Raw genomic sequence first — 23,018 nt, forward strand, 5'->3', positions numbered from 1 at the left:
TAGGTTCCTGAACTCGTTGGGTCATCTGTCATCTATCACTGTTACAACGACGGCCTATTCCCGTCGTTGGGAGCTGAGACTTTGTAGGGGCATTATGTAATAATATTATCTGTGGCTAACGATAGAATAGAACCTTCTAAAAGCTCGTTACGTGCGTTCATGCCGTAAACCACAGATCCCTCTCCCAGGTTTCCTTAGTGGTTGCACTGGCTGGCGGGCTTCTGGCCCTTAACACCCTGAATGCAGTTGTTGGTAACATCAAGGACATGGTTCTTAAGCAGAGCAGTGCAGGCCGGTCCCAGAGTTCCGCTGAAGTTGTTGCTGGTGAGGTTCAAGACTCCCAGAGTGTCTAGCTTGCACAGTCCCTCGGGAACTGATCCGGACAACTTATTATCGCTAGCGTCAAAGACGGTAAGGTTCTTGATGTTGTAATCTCTAGGAAGCGATCCGGACAAATCATTGCCAAGGAGGAGAATCTCCTGAACGTTCTTCATGTTTCCAATACTCTTGGGAATGGATCCGTTGAGCTTGTTGTTGGCCAACGTCAAGTAAATGACAGGGGAAGAGCCAACGTTGCTAGGAATGCTACCCGAGAACTTGTTGTCGTTCAAGAAAAGGACATCGAGGTCGAGGTTGAAAGCCTCCTTCGGGATGGGACCAGAGAACTCGTTGAACCGCAGATCGAGGAAGGTCAAGTCGAGGTCGAAGACGCCAGCCGGGAAAGGACCGGAAAGCTTGTTGTTGCTGACGTCAATTTCCCACAACCACTTGAGAGCCGAAAGATCCTTGGGAAGCGATCCCGTGAAGCCGTTGCTGTTGGCGTGGAAGAAGGTGAGGTCGGTCAGCTTGTCGAGGAAACCATCGAGGACAAGGTCCTTGCCCTCAAGTCCGAACCCATTCAGATCGATCCCTGACAAGGCGTTGTTTCCGGTATTGGGGTTCTTGGCGCAACTGAAGCCGTCGAAGTTGCAGACATTGCTTCCGGTCCAGTTCTTGGTGACTCCTGACGGGTCGACGGTGATCTTGTGCTTGAAAGTTTGAACGAGAGAAAGGTCTCTCCCCAGGTTTGAGCTACTGGAGGCGGCGGGCGCACCGAGCGCAACGGAGAAAAGGAGCGACGAGAAAAAGAGCGAAAGAGGAGCCATTGTGAAAAAAGAGTGTATGTCGAGACGATCAAGCAGGTGAAGTCACGATACTCCCCGCCAATGGTAACATGGGACCGCCCAAGAATTTATATGTTTGCCAACCGGCCAGTCTGGATTCCCTCCGCCTACCTAATTTCTACTGAGTTTCGACAAGTCACCGGCTCACGGCGCCTTTGAGTTTTCGTATTTAAGTGTATCACGACTCGGTTTTATTTCGCCCCCACAAATGCACTGATGAACTGACCTGCAATTGTTTATTAACCTTCGTGCTAGGGCGTCCGTGGGGCGAACAAGATGAACACACAATCAAACTGTCAATTCCGCTTGGAACTCTCTAAAAGCAAAGCTCTCTTCTCCTACAAAATGCGTCGGCAAAGCGGGAATTGCTTTCTAAGCTTCTCAACTAGCTTCACCGATACTGCTTCTAGTAATTCTTCGAGGAATGTGCACTAAGTCAGACGATGACAGATCCGTATTCAATGGCAAACTTCTCGGCGTGGGTGGGTATCAGCCTTCACAACTGACCCATTACCCAGTCGCAAGAAGCCTCTAGCGTATTACAGGCCACACCCCATGGCAGAACTACTTTATCTGCAGCTCATCTTCTGCCATAGCTTCTAATCGCAGCCAGCAAAATTGAGGTGTTCATGCGTGGTCTATGAAACTCTGTACACAAGGCCAGTGGTTTAAACAAGTGTGCTTCAACCCAGAATTTCTTAGGTAAATCTTCGAGGCCTTGGGGGTTACCAAAAACAAAAACGGCGGCAATATCAAAGACCAATTGACATCAACTTCATACTCATTTAAACCTTGCCGGTGCCAGACCGGCCTGTTCTATATGTACATTATCCCAGTCTAAAACGCCAGCCTCAGATGCAATGTGCTAGAACATTACGAACCATGGAATCCGACCAGCAGAGTTTGATTCGTTTTTCGGCTTTGACATGTCAACACGACAGCGACTGCTCGGAGCAATAGCAATGGGAGTGTGCTATTGCCGCCCGGTACAAGACGCCAGCGCCTTTGTCCCGATGGACAGCTTACTACCTAGCACAAGTTTTTGCTTATGATGGTCGACGTCGCGCTCTGCGTCGAACGCGACGTGAAACAGCGCTTCACTGTTGTACAAACGAACTCAGAATGAAAGCGTCGTATCGGCGGTCATTACTTATGCGGTTCAGGAATCAGATTGAACGAATCTTATTTGACCCTCGTCCCTGATCGGACTATTCATTATGGTATCCCACGCTTAGCATTACTAGATCTCCCGAAAGCTTTGTTGCAAATAGTTTGTGTGTGAAAGAAGAGAAATGAAAGGAAAAACCAATGTGTAGCCGTCACTGCTTACATTGTACCATTGACGGGACCGCTTCGGGCCTTCGCAGCGTCAAAGAGAGCCTTGATGTCGACCTGCCACTGCGCGAGGTCGGGTCGGAGAACGCGGCGATCGTAGGTGACGAGACCGTTCACTTCACCCTCGACGTCGGTTGTCTGTGTCCAGACGCCGCCGCTGCAGGCGTACATCTCGACCTGTTCGCGGAACTCTCTCAGCAGAACGCGTCCGCGGTAGTTGTACGCTTCGAGGTTTTCGTTGATTTCGTAAGTGGCATTGATTGAGTCGATTGCCTGCTGAACGTTCCAGAGACTATGTAGTGTTAGTTTCACCTGATCGAATTGGGGCTTCAGGTTGGACTTACTGCTCAATCGAGACGTTGTGTCCGATGCCACCAAACTCGCCCTGGAATCCGATGCGCCTATTATCGTAGGGAGGCGAGGCGAGAGAGTAGAATGGTGTGCCGCATTGAGGGTTAGCGTAGTGGTGGTTGTCAGCGTAGTCACCAGAGCCATGGTCGAACCAGCCGCTGTTTGCGTTGATGAGCCTCGTGGGGTCAATCCCGCGAACGACGTCAACAAGTTTAGCCTCCGGGTAGGGTGGTGTTCTAAGTTGACCCCAACCTTCGTTGTAGATGGTCCAAGTGACAATGCTGGTGTAGCTTTTGTGCTCTTCGATCATGAGCTGAAGCTGACGCTCAAACTCGGCTTGTTGGTCGGCGTTGGGCAGACGAGCCGAGTTTGCTGTCAGACTTGGCATATCTTGGATGACAAGCAGACCGAGGGTGTCGCAGGCGTGGTAGAACAGATCCGGTTCCACCTTGATCTACGGGTTGTTAGTCTCTGGCCTTGAAGAGAAGATGCACTGGACAGATATTAGACATACGTGCTTGCGAACCATGTTCATTCCGATGTTCTTGAGAACCTTCAGGTCATATGTCATTGCCTCTACACTTGGTGGAGTGTGAAGTCCATCAGGCCAGTAGCCCTGGTCGAGGGTTCCAAACATGAAGATGAACTCTCCGTTCAGCAGCGGGCGGTTAATGCCGTCCACGATACCATGTGAGATGGTGCGGAAGCCAGTGTAGCTAAAGACCTCATCGCTACCCATCTTCAAGGTGATGTTGTACAGGTTGGGGTTTGTCGGAGACCAAGCATTCGGGGATGGCACAGTGAAGTTAAACGCTGTTCCAGAGTTGCCGGTGCCTGTTCCTACCGTGTTACCGTCTGTGTCGAGGATCGCAATGGAAACCTCCGATGAGGTGTTGGAGGAGCTGTGAACAAGCGCATTCACTGCGGGAGGTTAGCAATGACACCCAGTCATTCATATAATGAAGCTCTGTGCCTCTTACCATTTCCGTTGTGGTCAGCCGAAAGATCCAGCTTGGTGATGTAGGTTGACGGCGTGCTTTCCAGCCAAACCGTCTGCCAGATACCAGAGCATGACCGGTAGAAGATGTGCGAAGGAGTCCTCGTCTGCTTGCCAATTGGGATGACGTACCCATCCGCGTCGGTGGGATCAAAGACAAACACCAGCCTAGAAGCCCCAGAGTTAGTTTCCAGAGCGATTAAATCAAAAGATGGAATGAAGCACTCACAAAGTGTTGTCCCCTCCAGCATTGAGGTATGGTGTCGCATCAACCGTGTAGCGGAAGTATCCTCCACGGTGGAAACCAACTTTCTGACCGTTGATGAACACCGTCGCCTCGTAGTCGACAGCTTCAAAGTTGAGGATCACCGATTGATTTCCCCAGCCGCTGGGCACCTGGAATGTTGTCGCCAGCCAGAAGTGAGTGACGCCAAGCTCCTGGATTCCGGACAACCCGCTCTCAATGCACGAGGGAATGAGGATCTCGCGATCAAGCACGGCGCTGGTAGGCGGGTGGTTTACGTCGTCGTCGCTACTGGCGGCCCTGTAGGTCCATAGGCCGTTCAGATTGAGCCAATTCTCTCTGCGAAGCTGCGGGCGCGGGTGTTCCGGCCATGGCTTCGTTCCGACCTTCGCTGTCCAGTCTGTGTCAAGAGGCGGAGTCTGGAGCTGGTATGGTTCCGCAGTCCCGGCCGTTGGCGCTGAGCCTCCGGCGGTCGTCGTCGCATTTTGCGCGTTGGCGGCGACGGCGAGTGACAGCACCGCCGCTGCGGATGAAAGGAATGAGCGCGTAAAACGCATCGTGGAAGAAAGACTAGAGTCGCGCGCCGAGGAGGAGTGAGAGAACTTCCTAGTCCTTAGGGAGAAAGGGACTAGTCGACTGGAAGCTATCGACGAAGCTTCGAAGAAGATGCAAAGAACGAAGGATAAGACGCGAACAAGAGGGGTCAAAGCATTCAGGGGGGGTTTACTCCTGTTATACTTCTATCCTGCTTGAGAAAGTAAGATTTAAACTTTCTTCGCTCTTGGGACGAGCGTTGACATTCAACTGACTTATAAGCTTCGTATTAAGACCTGCGGCCGGCGCACAGCTTGTCAAGCAAGGCAAGCACGCACATCAGATTCTCCACCACTCCCGGACATCTCGGCATTGAGTCAAGTGGTCTGGTTTTGGACCTGACTTGGCGGCGGGAAGGAGGAACTACCGCAAGCTTTTCGAAAGTTCCTTGCAGCCTAGCTTTCGGGGTTGGGCACTCGCGAGTCGCGGCGACGTGCCATTCAGAAAAGGAGACAATGCAATGTTGCGCGCCGGTGAGCTAGACTACCTAGCTCCCCCGCACTAGAGAAATTGGCGTTCGCGACAGAATTTTTAGTTTCCCATGTCTTGGCCTGCTTGGCCATGAGGGGAAGAACATGCGGGATTCGCCCTAGTGCTACTACGTCGCGTTGGTTGGTTGGATCGTCCGATGGCATGTGAGTAAGAGGAACAGGAGCTGTTCGAAAACAAGCCCAAAAAATCTTCTAGTCTTTGCACGATGCGAGCTGTGTGGTTGTTTCCATTGGGCGGCACGTGGAGTCTTTCGATGGGTGGCACAAAATAGCTGCATGATGCGGTCATCTGGAGAGGGGGAAATGGCTGGCCACAAGACCTCTCAACGGTCGATCTTGTCTGTTCTCGAATGTCGAGCAGAAAGGGCCGTAAGCTTCCCCTAGTGTTAGGCTGACATCTGTGGCCGACGACGTCAAAAAATGGGATACGGAAAAGGAGAAGCGGTGCGGATATTGTGTGACCATGGAAAGTTTGTAAACCCTGACCGGGCATTACGCTTCTCCCACCTTAACCCAAAAGATCCCATCTTGATGAGGCGCAGCTGCTACGGAGTAGATGAGAGGGAGTCTGGAGCATCATGCTAGCTTAGTCCTTAGGACGAAGGAGTGATCGACAGGTCCTTTCGACTAGAAGCAACGCCAAAAGTCGTCCGGTTCTTGTCATGGCGAACTGTCACCGCTTGCCAGATCACAAGCGGTCAAAAGACCTTGACCCCCTTCTCCTCATCTATCCATCTCAAGCTACTACTCTAAGTCATCGGACATCTGCACCTCAACAGGCACGACACCAGCCAAGACTCTCGTCTTTCCTCCACTTCCTCGCTAGTGCGGGGAGCGGTAGATACAGTGGGTATTTCCGACTGGCTCTCCTTTTTCCTCCTCGTCGCGGGAGGGGCTGAACCTTGTTTAATCCCCGGACCGTGCATGCGGGGATGGCTGCTCGAGATCGACGGCAAATGTCTTATTTTCCCACTTTCCCTCTATCGGCTTGGATCCAGATGTCTTGGGACCTACCTCGACAGGAGAAACCATCCAGGTGACCTCTTTTTTTGCTTCAAGCGATCCAATGGTCTCTTGGAGACTGGGACTGATCATCGCCATCGGCGGCGTACTTGTGGTTTACACGTGAGATGCATGTCTTGTGGTATGTCTCGGGTGCCGGTGCAATAGACGGCATGACCGTCTTCCCCCTACTACGTAAGGTGAGCTTCAGTGAAAAGTCGACCGAGATGCATGATACTGGCAAACTCTCGCAAATGAAGTGATGGAACCATGCCCTTGCGCGATGCATCTTGACCCCATCCATCGCTGCAACCTCACATCCCCGCACGTTTCTCAGCGGTTACTCAACCTAGATTTCATATCATATTTGACTGTCGATGCAGGTGCAGTACGGATGAACATGTGTGGCCACGCTGAGAAGATTACTGTACACCGAATTGCAGTGGAGATCACGCAAGCAATCTGGATCGCAAAGCTCAGATGGCTCAGATCCGGCCGTAAGAGCAATCGCAATCTGCAACAGCTATTAATGATTCACGCGTCGTGTTCGGGCAAGCCCCCGTCATTCTTAAGCTCAAAGCATTTGTATCGGTGTAATTATTGTATTGGGCTAAATCGTGAGCGATACTTCAACCTCTCCAGCCGCTTCAGTTGAGACCGCTTCTCATGTCATGTAGAGCAGAGAACAGTGAGATAGCAACAAAACCACACATACGCAGCCGCTTGGCAATGACGGAAATCTACATGCACAATTAGACTCGTGCGAGAGGTGACGGAAACCTGCAGCAACTTCTGCGAACAGATGCAGCGCGCCTCATTTTCGCAATCTCGACTGGTCCGTCTGATCAGCGTGCTTCGTCTGAACACACATGGCTAGCCGAAACGTGGATGCAAGATGCATAAGTCACTCCACGATCTGAAAGTTTCGGATTACTAGGATGCGGACTTCGCGAAACATCAAACACGATTCAAGCTCATGAGCCACCTTGTGGCCTTGAGGGGGATGAACACGTCTCATAATGAAACTGTCACCAACTCTAAAGTATTTTCCACTAAAGGATTTTGGTAGTCGACATCGAGGAAACTAAGGAAACTACGGAAGCGCTCGAAATTACTATAGATAATCTTTCCGTTGGGGGTTGACATTGTAAAAAGATCCTCACAACGACGTGAATTGACAGCCACCCAATAATTTCAGGGCATCCTCAATGCGCAACAGCATCGCATCAACCCTCTACTACGGGGGAACACTATAGATAGGCTCTGCATCCGAATCTAATGATCGGCGTTGATCATCAGGGCGAGAACCAACCTAGTCAGCGGAGAGATGATGAGAATGCTACGTTGGAATTTACTGCTCTGTGTTCACGTGCCTATGTATGGTTCTTAAGGCAATTAAGAATCTCTTGAATACCATTAAAGGCTTAGCCACAATTTATCTCATCTGAGAAAATTTCGACATATGCAGGAACGAAATACCAGCCAGTAAGAGCGATGTCTCTAGATCTACATCGTGTCGTTTCGAAGGAAGTTCGGCTATGCCACGTGAACTCTCAAGGTATGGCAAACCATCAGACTTTGGTCTCCAGATTGATAGTTCCTGGGACTGAGAACCAGGCACTCAAGAGTGAGTTTACTTGATGATGAACGGTTATCGTTATCACTTACAATATTCAACGTAAGATCAGATCACAAACCATCTAATCTACCTACACCGCAAACAGATTGATGAGGGTGAGGTATCTTAGGATCCATCAATTGCAATCGTTCTTTTCGGAATGAAAGGGTCAAGGCGAATATCGAATTAAATCGATAACATGAACCCCGCAAGTTACAATGACTTATTGCCCATAGGTACAATTTTTCAACCTTCCTCCAAGTACTGCTGATTAGTATTTGCCCACCGGTTTATCTATCATTGGCATCATTTATGGTAGTTACTGTCCAACACCCGACTACCAGCATGAATCGATTGAATCCAAATCCCTTAGTAGGAATGAAATGCTGCTTTCTATGCCAATCACTGGTGGTGCAAAAAGTCCATGACGCGTGGGATAAAATCCCAAGATACGCGACCTTCTGTTATGGAACTAGGCCTATCTTCGCGGCCAGATCAATAGAGTGACATTGTCAGATAAGCAATGTGCCTAATTGCAATCCTTCTGATAAGAGCTCACTCTATGTGTCTTATCTGCACAGGCGACACCTCGTATTACCCCGCGGTGTGAAGCACAGCAGTTCTAACCAGCAAGCCGTTATTGGAATCCCGATACTGCGGTTCTTCCAAACATAGCTAACTGCTTCATTGTCATTGAATACAAACTTTATTTCTCTACCGTGTCAGTATGAAACAATATCGGGACACATACGACAGGGGCGAAGGGGATGTTGGGTATCACAATGACACCAGCCGGCCAGTGGTGTACGACGACCTCGACCCTTTTGGCCATGAAGAAAATCATCAGGTGCGTGGAGTTACAAGATCAACCTTTCGTATTTATCACGAAATCATATCAAACTGACTGCGAACTACAGATCAAGTATAAAACAATGTCATGGAAGCTTGTCGCGGTGCTCATGATAGCCGAAATTGTAAGCAATGGCATGCTGTCCCTGCCATCGTCCTTGGCGGTGGTCGGCATAGTGCCTGGGGTGATTCTCATCGTCTTTCTCGGCATCTTTGCAACATACACGTCCTGGTTGCTAGTCCAGTTCAAGCTTCGGCATCCAGAAGTCCACTCCATGGGTGACGCAGGCCAGATCCTCTTCGGACGGCCCGGTCGAGAACTGCTCGCCTTCGGAACCGTCGTCTTCGCCGTCTTCGCGACAGGCGGACAACTCCTGGCTGGCCAGATCGCGCTCGCGACGCTGAGCGACAACAAGCTATGCCTGATGCTCTACACCGGCATCTTTGCCGTCCCGACCCTCCTCTTCAGCTTCCCGCGGACAATGGACCAACTCTCCTGGCTGTGTATCCCTTCAGTCCTCTCGATCCTCATCGCCGGCATCGTAGGCATGGTCGGCGCCGGCGTGCACCCGAACCCGAACCGACAAGTCGCCGTGGCCGTGTCGTCCGATTTCTACACAGCCTTCATCGCTATCACGAATCCCGTTTTTGCATATGCTGGCCACTTCATGTTCTTCATCCTCATGTCGGAGATGCGGCGGCCGCAGGAGGCGATGAAGGCGGCGTACACCCTCCAGGGCTTCGCGACGACGTTTTACGCCGTCTTCGCGGTGGTGTGCTACATCTACCTCGGCAGCGAGGTCGCGTCGCCGGCGTTCAGCAGCCTGGAACCGAAGTGGGCCAAGGCGGCGTACGGGATCGCGATACCGAACTTCTTGCTTGCGGGTTCGCTGTACGCGCACACGGCAGCGAAGTTGATATTTGTGCGAATTTTCAGAAAGAGCCACCATTTGCACAGTCATACGGCTGTCGGGTGGGGGACGTGGGCGGTGTTGGTGGTGCTCATGAACGGCGCGGCGTTTGTGCTTGCGGTGGGCGTTCCGATTTTCAACTACCTTATTGGCATCGCGGCGAGCTTGTTTGCGGCATGGTATACGTACGGTATCGCGGGTGCGTTTTGGCTGCATGATAACTATCACGACTTTGATGGATGGAGGCAGTGGGCGCGCAAGTGGTTCCAAGCCATGCTGGCGGTCCTGACGTTCGCTGCGGGTGGCTTCATCTGTGTTGCTGGGACGTATGTCACTGTGAAGGGCATCGTGGAGGCATATGAGTCTGGTGCGGTGGGGGAGCCTTTCAGTTGTTAGACTTGGAGCTGCTAACGCACTGATGAAGAGCCGCGGTATCAAGGTATCGAGAGGATGGAAAAGTGAATTTCATGGGGAATTCCTAAGTCTGCTCAACTTTTCCACATTCCCAAGTCGATGTCTTGGATATCTAGACCCTTGTGATACTTCTGTCTCTAACTCTGAGGCTGATACCGTCGATCAGCAACATGTTGAGGACACAAAGAATTTCACATGACTAGGTTTGACAAAAATAGATTTAATTCTTAAACGAAAACAGCCATACATGTTGTGATTTGGCGGAAACCGTTTGGTGATCAGTCAGTATACAGCGCTTGCCACAGCTGCAACTGGCATCTCTCGTAATAACTGTTCTCCATGCCCGTCCTGCTCAGCCACTGGACGGCACCGGTCGGACCGTTGATACGTTACTTTACTTGAGGTTTTCGGCAGCATGTGTAGTACAACAATAGTAAAAGATGAACATGAGTTAACTGCTTGACTGGAAAACGTGAGCTGATGATGGAAGTACGTACTTGGGTCTGGGTCGGCGAAAAGGGACAAGGATCTTCCTGAATGACGTCAAGCTCGGCGCTGGAGACCGCATTTGTTCCGGTCTCCGCTCCCTCCCGCTGCTCCTCTACCTGTGGGTCTCCCGGGCTTCTACCTACCTCACCAACAATACCTTGAGATCGCTAGACTCACTCTTATTGACTATCCATCATATCCTCCCTGAGTTATGGCTGCTTTCAAAGGTGTGTCGGTGTGTGGTGTGCCATCTACTGTATGATTATCATGAACCTCCATCGAACCAGACAGAACACGCGACACACGCCAATCAGCAGCAAATCATCCTTCAAACCAGGCCGGAAGCCGTCGTGCAGGGCTTCAATCCCCTGGTGTTTCACTGGTTCCTGTCTTGGAATCTCGATGGAACCGACTCTCCGTCCCCTTTCTGGATGCTAAAAGAGGGCGCCCAGCGTCGCATTCATACAGCGTCTAGGTCGCAAACATGGCCTGCCGATGATGACTGGTGAAGTCATCGCCGCCAACCGCACCCAAGTGGGCACCCAATCGCCGCCAGCGCGCCAACGCGGTCGGTTCCTGGATTGGATCCAGCACCGACTGGCGTGCCCAGCCCTTCCAAGTTTTGGCTCGCCTGTTCTCTCACGCTCTTCTCCCCGTTGCGCCGGTGCTAGCCATGATCCGCCCCCCTCTTCGCTTGTCAAGACGGCTCTTACCACCACCAGGAGGCGAGGGGTCTTTGATGGAAACGGTATGATAGTGTGGCGTTTTCGTTGAAGGCTTCCTGTTGGTCCACGACCATCGGCACACAGACTGGAGCTACTGGGCAGCTCCACGCCTCATCACGGCCACACACAACCCTCCCTCTCTCTTGTCTCCCTGCTTGGGACCGGCAGCTGTCTGCTAGCATAGCGGCCATCGTTCGCAGTGTTCCATTGACCGGTTGAATGTGCGGTGCTACTTTTGGCGCTATCTACTCGTGGCAGAGGATGAAAGCTCACCCCCGCGTTTTCGATTTCTTGGATTCAGGGCCAGGCCAAAAGTCGCCTCAGCCAGGGATCCAACTTCTAGACTGAGATGGGGTACCACCAAGTCTAGTTTTTCCCCTGGATTCTGATTCCGATGCTAATTCTTATTCTTGTTCTTGTTATTGTTTAAACTTATTCTTCAATTCTTTTATTCATCCTCTCACGGGTCCGTTGTCACGTCACGAGTCAAGAGGTCCATACTTTCAACCTCAAATCGTAGCCTTCATCTTTCAAATCTGTCGCTTCAGTTTTTCATTGCCCCAATAATAATAATCCTCTGTCTCTTCCAGACCTCAATCCCTCTCCCTTTGCAAGGACTGACCTCACAAGCCCTGCCATCCCGCTCCTGTGCTTGCGGGCGATGTGACAACCCCTACCACCCAACTGCAGGTGGCGACATCATAGTGTGCCTCGAACCATCCAACCGCCGTCCACACATCAGAGCCTCCCCGTCACTATCTGGCATCCCTGACGAAACGGCCTCTGCCAGTTGCCACGCCTCTTTTCTCTCACGATGTCTTTCGTAAATCTCTCCCGTCCCCCTCTCGACCATCGGGCCCATAGCGATACCAACATCCGGCCTAGATTCAATTCACACAACACTTCCGACCGTCTAAGAGAAGGTTCAGGGCTTCGACCCAAGGCGTATCCAATGGTCAGCAATATCAAAAAGGGCAGGAAATCGGTATTCAAGGAGGTGGGACTGGACGACGACTTTAGCGACGATTGCGGCTCGCCCGTTGTGGAGACTTTTCAACAGTCTTGTGGCCGACAGGAATCGATGTCTAGCGAGAAGGAATTCGGAGATGTGCCTAGGCTGGAGGAAGCGAAACGCGACGGCGCATCGAATGATGAAGATGACGACGCCGAGGACGACGGAGATGGGGACAGCAGGCGGTCTGAGACAGAACCGCGCGAAGCAGCGAACGACTCTCGACAACAGAGCTCAAGTCAGGCTGTGAAGCTGTCTTGGTACAACAAGCTTTCTCAGGGTTATCGACGGCCGAGGATCAAGACGGTCTCTAGCGCACCACCACCTACGATCTCAAGTCTGCAGCGCATTGGCATGATTGCACTACTCATCGCGGTCATCATCCCGGCATTCAGCTATAACAATGGCCGTCAGAAGATTGAGAGTGGTGCAATCGCGGGTGTCGTGCGTCCACGAGCAACGGCATCAACGGATGTCTGTCTAAGATGGGCACAGCAGAGTGAGCTTCGGAAATCGTACCATGGGTAACCTTGCTAACAGAGGCCAGCGGCTTTACTCAACGGCACTCTTTACATGTATGGAGGTCAATCCAAGACGGAGTCTTCGCAGACCGTCAACACCTGGAGTATGACTTGCGAACCCCTTGGCTAAGGCTAGGAAATGGATCTGACAATCACCTACAGACAACGACTTTCTCACTCTTGACCTAACGAAATCATGGGACACGAAATCGCCCTCTCTCAAGGGCATGACAATACCTAGTGGGCCTCCAGCAGTCGCCAACGGCTACTTGTGGCACGACTACGACTATCTCTACCTCTACGGCGGCCAATTTGCTGATAACGATGGCGCTGAAGGCACGTACGCCACCGTCGCTCCCATGTCGATCTGGCGATACTCCGTCAAGGACAGCTCCTGGCTCGAGTTCAAGGACCCACGCACGTCAGCTGGCAACTACTCGACCGCAGCCAATACTCCCGTCCAACGCTCCGCCGAAGGCGCAGGCTTGTCGGTACCTGAGCTCGGTCTGAGTTGGTACTTTGGCGGCCATCTCGACTGGCTGACCACCGAGGGTTGGTCGACCCAGACTCCGAGGGTATACCTCAAAAGCCTGTTGGAGTTTACGCACCCTGGGTACCTGAACACTGGTGTTGACGCGCTTCGCGCTGCGGGCGCTGCTGACGGCGGGGTGTTTCGTAACGTGACTGAGGGCGGGTTGCAGGAAACGGATGCTTTCTCAGAACGAGCTGACGGTGTCTTGGTTTTTGTGCCCGGGTGGGGTGCAAGGGGAGTCTTGATCGGCATGGCGGGAGGGTCCGACAAGACATTTGTGGATGATCTAGGCACCCTCGATGTCTACGATATCGCTACGTCTGAGTGGTACCATCAGAGGACGACAGGCGACCGGCCCTCCGTCCGCGTCAACCCATGCGCCACCATTGTGAGCGCACCAGATGCCTCGAGCTTTCAGATCTACTTCTTCGGCGGACAAAACTTGCAGCCATTTGTAGGCCACCACTATTTTTTTCGGAAAAGTGGACATGGACTAACACACTCATGCAGGGCAACCAGACACAGTACAACGACATGTATATCCTCTCCATCCCCGCCTTCGCCTGGATCAAAGTCGACGCAAGCGATGGCGTTCCCGCCCCCCGCGCCGGCCACACCTGCACCATGCGCGACGGCCAAATCATCGTCGCCGGCGGTTACCTCGGCCCTGACGCCGGGTGTGAATCCCCCGGTGTCTTCGTCTTCGACGCGAGCAACCTCAAGTGGAACACGGGCTTCAAAGCTGGAGCCCACGCAGCAGATTTCAGCTCCGAGAACTCCGTCCTGGCTGGGTCATACGGCTACAAGGTCCCCGACAAAGTACAGAGCGTCATCGGTGGCAGCTCCGAAGGCGGGGCTACCGCCACCACACCTGCTGCCGGCCCAGCTACGGGCGGTCCGTTCAAGACGGGTACGCCGCCCGTGTTCACTGTGACGCAGGGTGGTGCGACAGCTACAGTCACGGGCGTAGGGCCCACGAGCACATCCGCGGGACAGTCGCCGACAACAAAGGATCACGGCAACGGGACAAATCCTGGCCTCATCGCCGCGGGCGTCATTGCTGGTATTCTAGGCGCGTTGGCCCTCTATCTCGGCTTCTGCGCCTGGCTCTACCGCCGCCAGGTTGCCGCGTACAAGCAGCATCTGTCTCAAGTGAACCGGTACTCTGGCGCAAGCTCCATGCACTTCGGCGCGGCAGGCTTTTTTGGCGCTGGAAATCGTGACGAGGAGAGGAGAGAGCGTGGGCACCGCCGCGATGCGAGCACCGTCAGCGATGAGTCTTTCTCGTGGGTTGGCACTGGCGTTGAACCAAAGTGGATGACGGATGATCCTACACCGGGCTCTGGATCTGGCGGCACGGCGAGCGGTAGCGGTGCTGGCAGCGGGTTCAAGCGCAAGAGCGAGGACGCGAGGACGTTCAAGAGCGGGCCGAGTGGGAATGATCCGCGCACGAGCTCCAGTCGACGCGACAATACGGACAATGAGAGTGTTTCTAGCACAGAGCAGTTGCTCGATGGGCAGGAGCCGAGTTTCTTCTCGGTTGTCATGGGGCCCAGGCGTGCTCTGCGGGTTGTCAACAGTACCGAGTGAGGTAATGAATAATACACCAACGGTTTACGAAAAGGTGTTGAGCGGGGGGAGCTTGGATAGGAAAATACAAGATACACGAGGATGTACGAGGATACACGACCTTTTCCGTATATACACACACGATCAAGGAGAGAGGATCGACCCTCAATCGCTCAAGCTAGATACCCTTCTTATTATGTACACGCTTTCTTCAAACTGGATCTTTCACATACACAGACGTGGAAAAATTTTGACATGTTTGTCTCCATGAAGGTAGCAAGGTATGTCCCTCGGCCGTTGGCCGTCGGCGGTCAATGTCTCTTTCTTGACCGCCTCCCCAGAAACAAAACGCAACGATCGTCGTCCCATGTTTCTCAATTGACTTTCTGGCAGTGCCGCCGTGGAGCGTCGTATGTCTTGGGTCTGTGGAACGTGCTCGCCGCCACTTTTTGAGTTGAGTTGATGGGGGGTTCAGAGCTAAAACGGATGCAGACTATAGAATGCCAGTGAACGCATGGCCCAATCTGAGACAAAAACAACGACCATTGGCGGAGAGGATTGCGATCGACCGAGACAACGTGAGCTGTCGAACAAGACTTCTCAATAGCGAGGCAAGAGATCATAGAAACGCGCATTAGCTTAGGTGGTACAGAGAGGGACGGGCCGGCTTGGTTGAGCTTCATGTCGTAACTCGTAACAAACACAGCAGAATCGGGAGCCAGCCGATCGACTTTGTAAAAGTATCACTTTCGTCCACAGGCCTCGAGTCGTGTCTCTCCACAGATTGAACCACGGTACGGAGCAAATGAGGATGCATTCCGGATGGCTTCTAGCTCGAAGCAATGGGTATAGCGGCATTCGGTCCTTTGACGCTTGTTTACTCGTCCATTCGGGGCCCTACGGGTGAGGGAATTAGCTAAGAGCTTGTTACTTTGAGATACTGGAGAAAACACCGTACAATTATGTACACGGTCGAGATGTTCAATTCAAAGTTTGCGATGGAGTCCGCACTAAACCCCAAAGCATCTTCGATAATGGAGAAAACCTGTGGAGAGTGATGGGCAGTCCGTTGACTCGTCGATTTCTCAATTTCTCAGTGGGCTCATTTCCCTACCAAACCTTGATCTTTTGATGCTATTTCTGCCCACTGGTTTGCGTGATCAAAAGTTATTTTCTTCTTGATTGTTTTTTTTGTTGAATCCACGGCCAGTCTGGACTTTTTTTCACCGGCGACGACTCTTCAGGTCAGGCTGTTCTCAACAGACCTGTCATATTTTCAATCTCTTGACTCGCAGCCACCTGAACGTCCGACAAGGTCCTTATCGCGACATCGAAGGGCATGGCCGTTCCCCTTTAAAAGGTTACAACGACGTCCGTCACGTCATCGCGTATCCCCAGGGTCTTGACTCGACCCTGTTCCCTATTACAGCCAAATAAGCCCAGATAACCCTAAACAAAGCAACCCCCGGTAATACCGATGTGCCATAGGGATGAACTCTAAAGCGTAGCCCAGGCTGCCCAGTCCCCATTGTTCCCACCGTTCACGGTCCACGGCGAGAGAGCAAGTCCCACTCTCGGCCGACCGAGATCGATACGACTCTGTACCTCGAGCCTCGACGCGGGCATTCGGGTTCTCCTGCACGCACTACCACATTCGTCAAAGTCGACGATGCTTGATTGGGCAACATCGTCACGACTTCTCTACCGCGCAGTGCCCACACACACCACTCACTCTACTTGACGCTAATGTCGCGGGCCGGGTATCTCCCCACACCAGACGGGCATGCCGGTGCGGTGTAAGGCGTCTCTCTCTCTTGGTTTTCGACGAGGATCGACAGCCGCTATGCCTCATTCCAGTTGTCTTGGGAACATCGCATCATTCAGCTGCTGTGGCACGGAATTCTCAATCATTCCCACCCCGCGAAGAAGCGGAGGATGAATGGGGTTCATGTTTGTTTATAATGAGCGGCGGAGAACCCTCTTCCTTCGTCAAAGCTTTCTTGATAGTCTCGTCACTACAGTTTCGCTCGAACTCGCCGGTAATACCAAGAAGCCTAACTCTCGTTCATAGGCTTTCTCTCTCTCCACTGTCGTTCTTTTCAGCCCGTCATGAAGTTCACTCTCAGCTCCCTCGTGCTCTCAGCAGCATCGAGCCTCGTTGCGGCCCTGCCCATCAACGACACCCAGGTCTACGATGCCATCATCGTCGGCGGCGGCCCGTCTGGTCTCAGTGCCGCGAGTGCCCTCGGCCGTGTGCGCCGTAACACCCTCCTCATCGACTCTGGCGAGTACCGCAACGCGCCTACGAGACACATGCACGATGTTCTCGGCTTCGACGGTGAGTGATTCTCGTTTAAACGACTTTCATGTGCTTGTACATGGTTTCTAACACAACACCAGGCGTCACTCCCGCATGGTACCGCTACGCCGCTCGCCAGCAAATCTCGCACTATGACACTGTCACCTTGACCAACGGTACCGTCACCAAGATCGGAGGCAGCGATGCCACCGGCTTCGTTGTCTCCGCCACCTACGCCGACAACTCCACCAAGTCGGTCCGCGCGCGCAAGATCATCCTGGCCACCGGTCTGCAAGACGACCTCCCCGAGACCCCGGGTCTATGGGAGAACTGGGGCAAGGGCATCTACTGGGTACGTCACCACCAACATCCGTCCATCTCTCATCAAGTTTCGATTCTAACATCTTCGTTCTAGTGCCCCTGGTGCGACGGCCATGAGCACGCAGACCAAGCCCTCGGCCTCCTCGCCTCAACCTTTGACGACCTCCCTTCCCTCGTCCGCGAGATCCTCACCCTCAACACGGACATCATCGCGTTCGCAAACGGCACTGACACCCCCGCCGCCCGCGCCGAGACGGAGGCCAAGAACCCCAAGTTCCAAGAGTACCTCGATCTTCACAACGTCACCATCGACAACCGCACCATCACGGCCATCACCCGCCTCAAGGACGGCGGCAACCCGCCCCACGACCCCTCCCTCCCCACCGCGCCCGAGGAGGACCTCTTCTCCGTCAGCTTCAGCGAGGGCGAGCCCGTCGAGCGTGCCGCATTCTTCCTCAGCTACCCCGACGAGCAGCGCAGCACCATCGGTGCCGAGGCCGGCGTGCAGCTCTGGGGCGGCCGTCTGGCTGCTGATGTGAGCAAGGGGTACGCGACCAACGTGGCCGGCATCTACGCCATTGGCGATGCCAACTCGGACAACAGCACCAACGTCCCCCACGCTCTGTACACGGGCAAGAGGACTGCTGTCTTCCTACACGTCAAGCTTGCAAAGGAGGACCAGGCCAAGGAGACCGGTATTAATGTCACTGCTCTGAGGAGAGAGTTGGACCTCGAGGAGCGTTCCATCTGGGACGTCGCGAACGGTCAGCCCACCGACATCCTGTATGCCGGCGAGTACGACCAGTAAATAATGGATGTGGAACATACATCTCCCCAAAAGCATTTTGATTTTTTTTTTCGCGACAGCGATACCAACGATACCTAAATAGACATTATACAATTTTCAACTTCACTCACATGCTGTTACTCATTTGTGTTCACTCCGCCTCGTCTTCAATCTCAAGATTGCCCACCCGAAACTTCTTGCCCTTCATGTCCGCGTAATCGTTATGATCATGATAATCCCTCACACGCTCCCTGACATACTGCAATCCCCTCACCGGCGCAGCCTCCTCCGCATCATCCCCAACAAGCCCAAGCCTCTTGAGCAGCGGCGACGGCGCAGGCTTGATATCAACATCATCACCAGGTCTCACAAAGTAAAACAGACCCTGCCGGAACAAATGCGCCTGGTCCTCAGGTGGCCTCACAACGCGATGCGTCGTCGACTTCAAGTACCCCGCGGACCAGAAATCAAGCGTGTCGCCGACGTTGCAGACGATGCCGCCGTCCACAGGGGGAACATAGCGCCACTCGCCCGGGCCATTGGGAGCTGACGGAGAAGAGGTCTTGATCTGGAGTCCCGCGACGTCCTGGCTCCAGAGGAGAGTGAGGGAGCCAAAGTCGGTGTGCGCGCGCGACCAGGTGTTGCCGACTTTGAGGTCGTCGGCGAGGGGGCGGGGGTGGTAGCCCATGTAGCGGAGGTGGTCTTCGCTCGGGGAGGCGTAGGCGTGGCGGGAGGAGAAGTAATCTTCTGGGAGTTCGAGGATGATGGAGAAGAGGGTGAAGATTTTGCTTGCTAGGTCGAGAGAGCGCTTCTGGGGCGTTAGATATGTGCGAGTGAAAGTGAGAGGCTGGCTTTATGAAAAGGGAAATTTGTGTAGATGGTGTACGCACTCTTGAGAAGTCTTCGATTTCTTGTTTGAATGGCTCAAAGAATGGGTGGAATGGCTCGTCTTTGTAGTTTGGGATGAATTTGGCAATGTTTACCGACTCGACGTTGTTAAGCACATCGGTTCCTTGCATCTTCTTGTCGTGTGCCTGATTACTGCATGAGTTGTTGACCCTTTGAGAGGATATTCAACCCCAGATAGACTCACCGATCTATACCCAAAGTAGTTCCCCTTGGAAAAGTCGCATGTGTTCTCCGGCCTGGCCTTATCCTCGACATCGAGGTTGAAGAAGCCTTGACCAATATCATACTGGCGCTGCACTTCCTCAGGCGTGAAGCCTGTGTTCATGAGACTGAAGAAGCCAGTCTCGTGTACCTAACAAACTTGTAAGATTCCTGTCTAACTTCAAGACTTGAATACCCTTACGGCTTGTCGAAGTTCTTCGGCAAGCTGCCTCTTCCCGCCTGGCCGGTCGAACTTGCTAATGTCAATCACAGCAATATCTGCCCAGGGTAGCTCATGCTTTGTCTTTGCAGGCCGCTGCCATTTTGGCAGGGAGGCCGGCTCCAGAGATATGGCTGAAGGCATCTTGGTCGACGGATTGTAGTTGTATCTCGAATTGGAGCGAGGTTCCAGTCCGTAGGTTGAAAGTCAATTCGTGTGAGGTCATAATTGTCTTTCCATAAATACCCCTCCATCTGATGTCAAGCCGTTTGTGTCTTGCCCCCGCGCGCCGCGCGCCACTCCCGTTGTGCCGTGTCGGAGTGAGATCGCCGGAATTCGAGCACGCCATCTCGACCGGGATGACGAGCCGCATCCTGAAGGTGGTGCTGGTAGCATGTGTCCAATCACCGGCTAAGGTGTTCCTCTCTAAGCATAAATGCCACTGTAAGTTGGTGTTATCTTCGGTATATTTCCGAGCCTTTTCATTTCCATCGTCTTGTATGATTGATAGATGAAAATCTAAACATATTCCTCTGTTAACTCGGGGCTGTCGGGTCCCGATGATCATGTAGCGTCCGTAGAATCGCGGTTTTCTTGAGCCAAGGTCTGGAAATTTTGTCTCGCTTTCATACTTTTGTCAATTCTTCCGGGCTTATCTTCGGGGAGTCAGGCCTTGCCCGATCTTGGAAGGGAAGGGAATGCAAGCAATATTGTTGTCCTCTTCGGAGTTTTAGCCAGGTCGCTGCAACTACGGTCTCCGTTAACTTAAGTCCACCTCAACCTGTGGCATTGTGACGTTGTAAGGATAAATCCAGGCACCTCGTCCCGCCAGATGCTGGAGGATTCGAGCAGAACAAGACAATGACCAATAAGAATCCCCTCAGTTGTCAATTGCAGGACGTTACATGGTCGAACTTGCTGTGCACATGGCCCCGCAGTAAGGCGTGCTTCGTGCAGACATATCTTGGCTCTCTATCTGCCGTAATCGGCATCAAGTCGTAATTAAGAGTTGCGAAACTTGAGAAGTCACGTATGCCAGAGGTTCGGATAAAGCTTATATCTACGTATAATTCATACCTCCTGTGCTATCAGAAGCCGCATGTCCTTCCGAAAAGCCGACACCTCGCCAGTGTGACCCTTCGCAGAAACCCTCAACAAGTCAACGCAATCATGGGCACTCAAACGAGCCCAGAGGGCACAACACTCTCCTCTTCCTCCGAAGAAAAGCCTCTCCTCAAAACAGCTCATCGCAAAGTCGACAAAAGGCTTCTGCTATGGTACTCCTTCGTCTACCTCATCATGCGAATCCACGTCAGCAACATCAGCAACTCAGCCATCATCAACCTAGAACAAGGAACCGGCATCAAGAAGCAGCTTGGCAACCTCTCTAGCTCAGAGTGGGCGTGGGCGCTGAGCATCTTCTATTATCCGTACATGTTCTTCGAGCCTCTGGCCACGCTTGCGTTGAAGAGGTTTTCACCTTCGGTTTGGATGAGTCGGATTATGATTACTTGGGTACGTTGGGATGCCAGCATGCACTGTGTAATAATGTTTATTTGCTGACGCTTCGATGAAAGGGAATCATATCGATATGCCAGGGCGCAACTCAGAATTATGCGGGCATTCTGGCCTGTCGGTTCTTCTTGGGACTGGCTGAGGCGGGGTTTTACCCTGGTGTTTTGTATCATCTCAGCTTCTGGTACCCAACTCATAGGCTTCCGCTTCGTATTGTAAGTTCAGAGGTCTAGTAAGATGACGACAAGGGCGCAATAACTCATGCTTTTCTAGGGCTTCTTTTACGCCTGCGGGATGTTTTCCGGAACCATTAGTGGTCTGCTAGGTGAGCGTTATCAGAAAACCGGTGTTCAACAGTTACAACATTGCTAAGACTGATTTATAGCATACGCAATTTCGTTCATGAATGGTGTCGGGGGTCTATCCGGTTGGAGATGGGTAAGTCACCTTGTCTCCGAAAGCTACCCCGGGTGTCAATGACTAACACGACGAAGCTCTTCATTCTTGAGGGGATCCCCGCCATCTTTTGCGGTATCTACACATTCTTCTTTCTACCAAATTGTGAGTACGATGTCATTCAAACCTCCTGTAACTGTAGCTATGTACTCTCTTATTTCTATTCCATACTCACATGGAACCCTAATCAGACCCCGAGACCGTCGACTTTCTCACAGACTCGGAAAGAGAGGCCATTCTATCTGATCTCCCAGAGCAAGCACCAACTATGAAGTCCAAAACAATCAACCTCCACCAAGTCAAAGACCTTTTTCGCGATCCGACTTTCATCCCGTTCCTGATGATTTGGATTACCCATGGCATTGGCGGATGGGGAATTTCTTTTGTCCTACCGACTGTCATTTACGAACTTGGTATCTCAAATACTGCTATTTCACAAGTCATGACTATGGTAAGTTTCGACTTCTTCGCTATCGTATTCGCGGAGCACGTTGAAGAAGTACTAATCTTAAAATAGCCCCCTTTTACCTTGGTCTTCGTCATACTATTAACGCTGGCCTTCTTCGTCCATACGAAGCGACTTAGCCCCTGGGTCGCTGGCCTGGGTCTGGAAGCTGCTCAGATCGTTTGCTACGTTCTTCTCATCACGGTCAAGCATCCCATCGCGAAGTACAAACCTGAACCAACTTAAGTCAATGATTTAACGGCTGACTTTACGTCAGGTACATCTTCGTCATGGTCGCAACCGCTGCATCTCAAAGCTTCTTCGCCATAATATGGCCAGGTACGGATTGCCTGTCATTCGCCGCCAAAAGTCCACTGCGCCTGCATCAGCTAACCACCTGACTCATTAAACAGAACGTATTAGAGCCGCAAAAGGAACAACAAGCGCAGGCCTCGCCATCGGCGTGACCAATGTGAGCAAGCCAACTTCTCACCCACCAGACGTTAAAGTAATCAATGCTAATTCACAATCAACTTCCAGGCATCTTGTCAGCTCATGGGCATCGTAGTAAGCACAACCCTCATCGATACCTCACTCCTTGCTCCTGTCTTCTAACAAAGCTTTGAACAGGGTCCCCAGATATACCAGTCGAGATTCGGCCCTACATACCGCGTCAGCTACTCCTGCTCCATTGGCCTCCTCTGCGGAACGCTATTGGCTGTGTCTGCGGCTTGGTTCTTCGTGGCTAGGCAAGACCGGAAGGAGACAGACAGAGGGCGCGAGGCAGCAGAAGAGAACTCAGAGGATAGCAGATATACGCGAGCGGACGTCGTTGAAGGCAAGGTCTGAATACTAGTAGTTGAATCCTGAAGACGTGATTAAGATCAGTAGCCTCCTATTCATGGCTTCGTTATATCTGGCATCGAGACTGGTTGAGTTCTTTGCCTTCGAGACTCTGCAGGTTTCCTAGGCCAGCTAGTAGAAAACAGAAACACAAGGTTGCATATAGGGGAAATCAGTAGCATAATCCCCAATCAATGATGCCTCC

General features: G+C 52.4%; 7 protein-coding genes across 7 annotated transcripts; 4 read left to right on the top strand and 3 right to left on the bottom strand.

Annotated features, from left to right (window-relative positions):
• Window positions 1-194: 194 nt before the first annotated feature.
• On the bottom strand, window positions 195-1,271 carry BDZ83DRAFT_792346 (uncharacterized protein; the record flags this gene model as incomplete). Its single annotated transcript, XM_060515754.1, has 1 exon — window positions 195-1,271. Exon 1 carries the CDS (start codon window positions 1,143-1,145, stop codon window positions 195-197), a length of 951 nt encoding a protein of 316 aa, XP_060365145.1. The 5' UTR covers window positions 1,146-1,271.
• Window positions 1,272-2,290: 1,019 nt separating this feature from the next.
• Window positions 2,291-4,771, bottom strand: BDZ83DRAFT_741017 (family 2 glycosyl hydrolase). Its single transcript, XM_060513079.1, has 5 exons — window positions 4,076-4,771; window positions 3,830-4,014; window positions 3,364-3,770; window positions 2,843-3,303; window positions 2,291-2,790 (listed from the first exon to the last, which is right to left on the bottom strand). Exons 1-5 carry the CDS (start codon window positions 4,645-4,647, stop codon window positions 2,490-2,492), a joined length of 1,926 nt encoding a protein of 641 aa, XP_060365146.1. The 5' UTR covers window positions 4,648-4,771; the 3' UTR covers window positions 2,291-2,489.
• Window positions 4,772-8,647: 3,876 nt separating this feature from the next.
• BDZ83DRAFT_621099 (transmembrane amino acid transporter) lies at window positions 8,648-10,435 on the top strand. The gene is made up of 2 exons (XM_060508235.1): window positions 8,648-9,937; window positions 10,217-10,435. Exons 1-2 carry the CDS (start codon window positions 8,728-8,730, stop codon window positions 10,294-10,296), a joined length of 1,290 nt encoding a protein of 429 aa, XP_060365147.1. The 5' UTR covers window positions 8,648-8,727; the 3' UTR covers window positions 10,297-10,435.
• Window positions 10,436-12,135: 1,700 nt separating this feature from the next.
• On the top strand, window positions 12,136-14,838 carry BDZ83DRAFT_719497 (kelch domain-containing protein; the record flags this gene model as incomplete). The annotated part of the gene is made up of 4 exons (XM_060512180.1): window positions 12,136-12,694; window positions 12,743-12,820; window positions 12,879-13,702; window positions 13,759-14,838. 4 exons carry the CDS (start codon window positions 12,136-12,138, stop codon window positions 14,836-14,838), a joined length of 2,541 nt encoding a protein of 846 aa, XP_060365148.1.
• Window positions 14,839-16,926: 2,088 nt separating this feature from the next.
• Window positions 16,927-18,245, top strand: BDZ83DRAFT_577258 (uncharacterized protein; the record flags this gene model as incomplete). Its single annotated transcript, XM_060505002.1, has 3 exons — window positions 16,927-17,155; window positions 17,218-17,468; window positions 17,532-18,245. 3 exons carry the CDS (start codon window positions 16,927-16,929, stop codon window positions 18,243-18,245), a joined length of 1,194 nt encoding a protein of 397 aa, XP_060365149.1.
• An 87-nt stretch (window positions 18,246-18,332) lies between these two features.
• On the bottom strand, window positions 18,333-19,906 carry BDZ83DRAFT_621106 (2OG-Fe(II) oxygenase superfamily protein). The gene is made up of 4 exons (XM_060508237.1): window positions 19,537-19,906; window positions 19,318-19,485; window positions 19,115-19,258; window positions 18,333-19,032 (listed from the first exon to the last, which is right to left on the bottom strand). Exons 1-4 carry the CDS (start codon window positions 19,696-19,698, stop codon window positions 18,376-18,378), a joined length of 1,131 nt encoding a protein of 376 aa, XP_060365150.1. The 5' UTR covers window positions 19,699-19,906; the 3' UTR covers window positions 18,333-18,375.
• A 659-nt stretch (window positions 19,907-20,565) lies between these two features.
• On the top strand, window positions 20,566-22,993 carry BDZ83DRAFT_621108 (high-affinity nicotinic acid transporter). The gene is made up of 11 exons (XM_060508238.1): window positions 20,566-21,069; window positions 21,132-21,284; window positions 21,343-21,394; window positions 21,455-21,507; window positions 21,564-21,630; window positions 21,717-21,976; window positions 22,043-22,194; window positions 22,248-22,309; window positions 22,384-22,442; window positions 22,511-22,537; window positions 22,601-22,993. Exons 1-11 carry the CDS (start codon window positions 20,587-20,589, stop codon window positions 22,817-22,819), a joined length of 1,587 nt encoding a protein of 528 aa, XP_060365151.1. The 5' UTR covers window positions 20,566-20,586; the 3' UTR covers window positions 22,820-22,993.
• The last annotated feature ends 25 nt before the right edge of the window (window positions 22,994-23,018 follow it).

This window comes from Colletotrichum acutatum (genome assembly GCF_030867785.1).
Source record: "Colletotrichum acutatum strain CBS 112980 chromosome Unknown BDZ83scaffold_45, whole genome shotgun sequence".
In the NCBI taxonomy this organism is placed as follows: Eukaryota; Fungi; Ascomycota; class Sordariomycetes; order Glomerellales; family Glomerellaceae; genus Colletotrichum; species Colletotrichum acutatum.

Excerpts from the sequence above, each read along its gene's own strand:
- BDZ83DRAFT_741017 (XM_060513079.1), bottom strand. The coding sequence starts at position 4,647 with ATGCGTTTTACGCGCTCATTCCTTTCATCCGCAGCGGCGGTGCTGTCA. Across the intron at positions 3,771-3,829 it reads GGCTGACCACAACGGAAATG|TGAATGCGCTTGTTCACAGC; the intron begins GTAAGAGGCACA and ends AACCTCCCGCAG. Across the intron at positions 2,791-2,842 it reads CACAACGTCTCGATTGAGCA|TCTCTGGAACGTTCAGCAGG; the intron begins GTAAGTCCAACC and ends AACACTACATAG.
- BDZ83DRAFT_621099 (XM_060508235.1), top strand. The coding sequence starts at position 8,728 with ATGTCATGGAAGCTTGTCGCGGTGCTCATGATAGCCGAAATTGTAAGC. Across the intron at positions 9,938-10,216 it reads GTCTGGTGCGGTGGGGGAGC|ATGTTGTGATTTGGCGGAAA; the intron begins CTTTCAGTTGTT and ends AAACAGCCATAC.
- BDZ83DRAFT_621106 (XM_060508237.1), bottom strand. The coding sequence starts at position 19,698 with ATGCCTTCAGCCATATCTCTGGAGCCGGCCTCCCTGCCAAAATGGCAG. Across the intron at positions 19,486-19,536 it reads CCGAAGAACTTCGACAAGCC|GTACACGAGACTGGCTTCTT; the intron begins GTAAGGGTATTC and ends CAAGTTTGTTAG. Across the intron at positions 19,033-19,114 it reads AAATCGAAGACTTCTCAAGA|CGCTCTCTCGACCTAGCAAG; the intron begins GTGCGTACACCA and ends ACGCCCCAGAAG.
- BDZ83DRAFT_621108 (XM_060508238.1), top strand. The coding sequence starts at position 20,587 with ATGCCAGAGGTTCGGATAAAGCTTATATCTACGTATAATTCATACCTC. Across the intron at positions 21,070-21,131 it reads GTCGGATTATGATTACTTGG|GGAATCATATCGATATGCCA; the intron begins GTACGTTGGGAT and ends CTTCGATGAAAG. Across the intron at positions 21,285-21,342 it reads ATAGGCTTCCGCTTCGTATT|GGCTTCTTTTACGCCTGCGG; the intron begins GTAAGTTCAGAG and ends ATGCTTTTCTAG.